The following is a 1,192-nucleotide window of genomic DNA, read 5'->3' as shown; positions in this document are numbered from 1 at the left end:
CTCACTGAGGGAGCAGCAGCTTCTGGGCAAGGGAGGGGAGAGGGGAAAGATGAGTTTAAGCACCATCCGCCCCGGAGCGCCCCGCGCATCGGCGCAGTCCCCTGACCCCGGCGGGCCCCGCAGTCCCACCGCCGCGGGATCCTCACCCACAGCAGAAGGCTAGGGGGTCTGGGGCCGGCCCGGCTGAGGGGAAGGAAGGGGGCTGCGGGACCAGGGCCACTCCGGGTGGCCTCCTGCGGCCCGCGCCCCGCCCCGGAGGGTTGCGGGAGGGCTCACGTGGGGGAGAGGCGCCTATGGGGAGGCGGCGGGAGCCGGGCAGGGCGGTGGGGCCCGGCGGGGCCGCCAGCTGTCAAAGAGGCATCCCGGGCTCCGCCAGCGGGAGCAGCCTTATGTGTCCCTAAGCTGCGAAGCCCCCTCGGCCCCGCTCGCCATGAACACCGAGGAGCAGTATTACGCCTCGGCGCAGCTCTACAAGGAGGCGTGCGCGTTTCAGAGAGCCCAAGCGCAGGACTACACCCCCACCCCCCCCGCCTGCCTGTACATGGGCAGGCAGCAGCAGACTCCTTATTCCAGCGCCTTAGGGGCTCTCGAGCAAGGCAGCCCTCCAGACATTTCACCTTATGAGGTGCCCCCCATCACTGAGGATGCCGGGGTCTCCCACCTTCATCACCATCACCACCACCATCCTCATCTTCCTCCTCCCCACCAGGACGCGCTGCCTTTCGCAGACGGGGCGGACACGGGGGCTGTAGAGGAGCCCCGAGTGCAGGTGCCTTTCGCCTGGATGAAGTCCACCAAATCGCATGCCTGGAAGGGACAGTGGACCGGTAAGCCCCGCCGCATCCCTCTGCCCCCCCTCTTCTGTCCCAGTCGGGGCTCAGTAGCTCTCCCTTGCACCGGTCCTTCTCCCACCGCTCGGATGTCGTGTGGAGCGGCCCTGGAGGGTCCTTTTCCCCCTGCCAGCCTCTGCAGACCCACTGCTCTAGGGCTGCTAGTGTTGGGTTGAACGCCGGGGAGAGAGCCGGCGCTCCAGCCCCCGCCGGCGGGCTCACCGCTCCCTGCTCCTCAGCAATTATTAACGAATTATTTTTCACCAATTAACTAACTGTGGCCAAGCCGGGACGTCGTGACGCCTCCCGGGAGCTGCTTCCTCGGGCAGCACAGCGTCCCCGCGGGCGCGGTGTGCTCCGAG

At 67.8% G+C, this 1,192-nt stretch overlaps 1 protein-coding gene across 1 annotated transcript in view; it reads left to right on the top strand.

Moving 5' to 3' along the window:
• Window positions 1-293: 293 nt before the first annotated feature.
• Window positions 294-1,192, top strand: part of PDX1 (pancreatic and duodenal homeobox 1) — a 3,637-nt gene continuing 2,738 nt past the window's right edge. The window contains 1 exon segment of the mRNA XM_005417673.2: window positions 294-827. Coding sequence (XP_005417730.1) covers window positions 431-827 — 397 coding nt within the window. The 5' untranslated portion in view covers window positions 294-430.

The sequence above is a fragment of the Geospiza fortis genome, unplaced genomic scaffold, assembly GCF_000277835.1.
Source record: "Geospiza fortis unplaced genomic scaffold, GeoFor_1.0 scaffold16, whole genome shotgun sequence".
NCBI classification, from domain to species: Eukaryota; Metazoa; Chordata; class Aves; order Passeriformes; family Thraupidae; genus Geospiza; species Geospiza fortis.
Note: the sequence above shows the minus strand (reverse complement) of the source record. Positions and strands in the feature narration are given on the sequence as shown.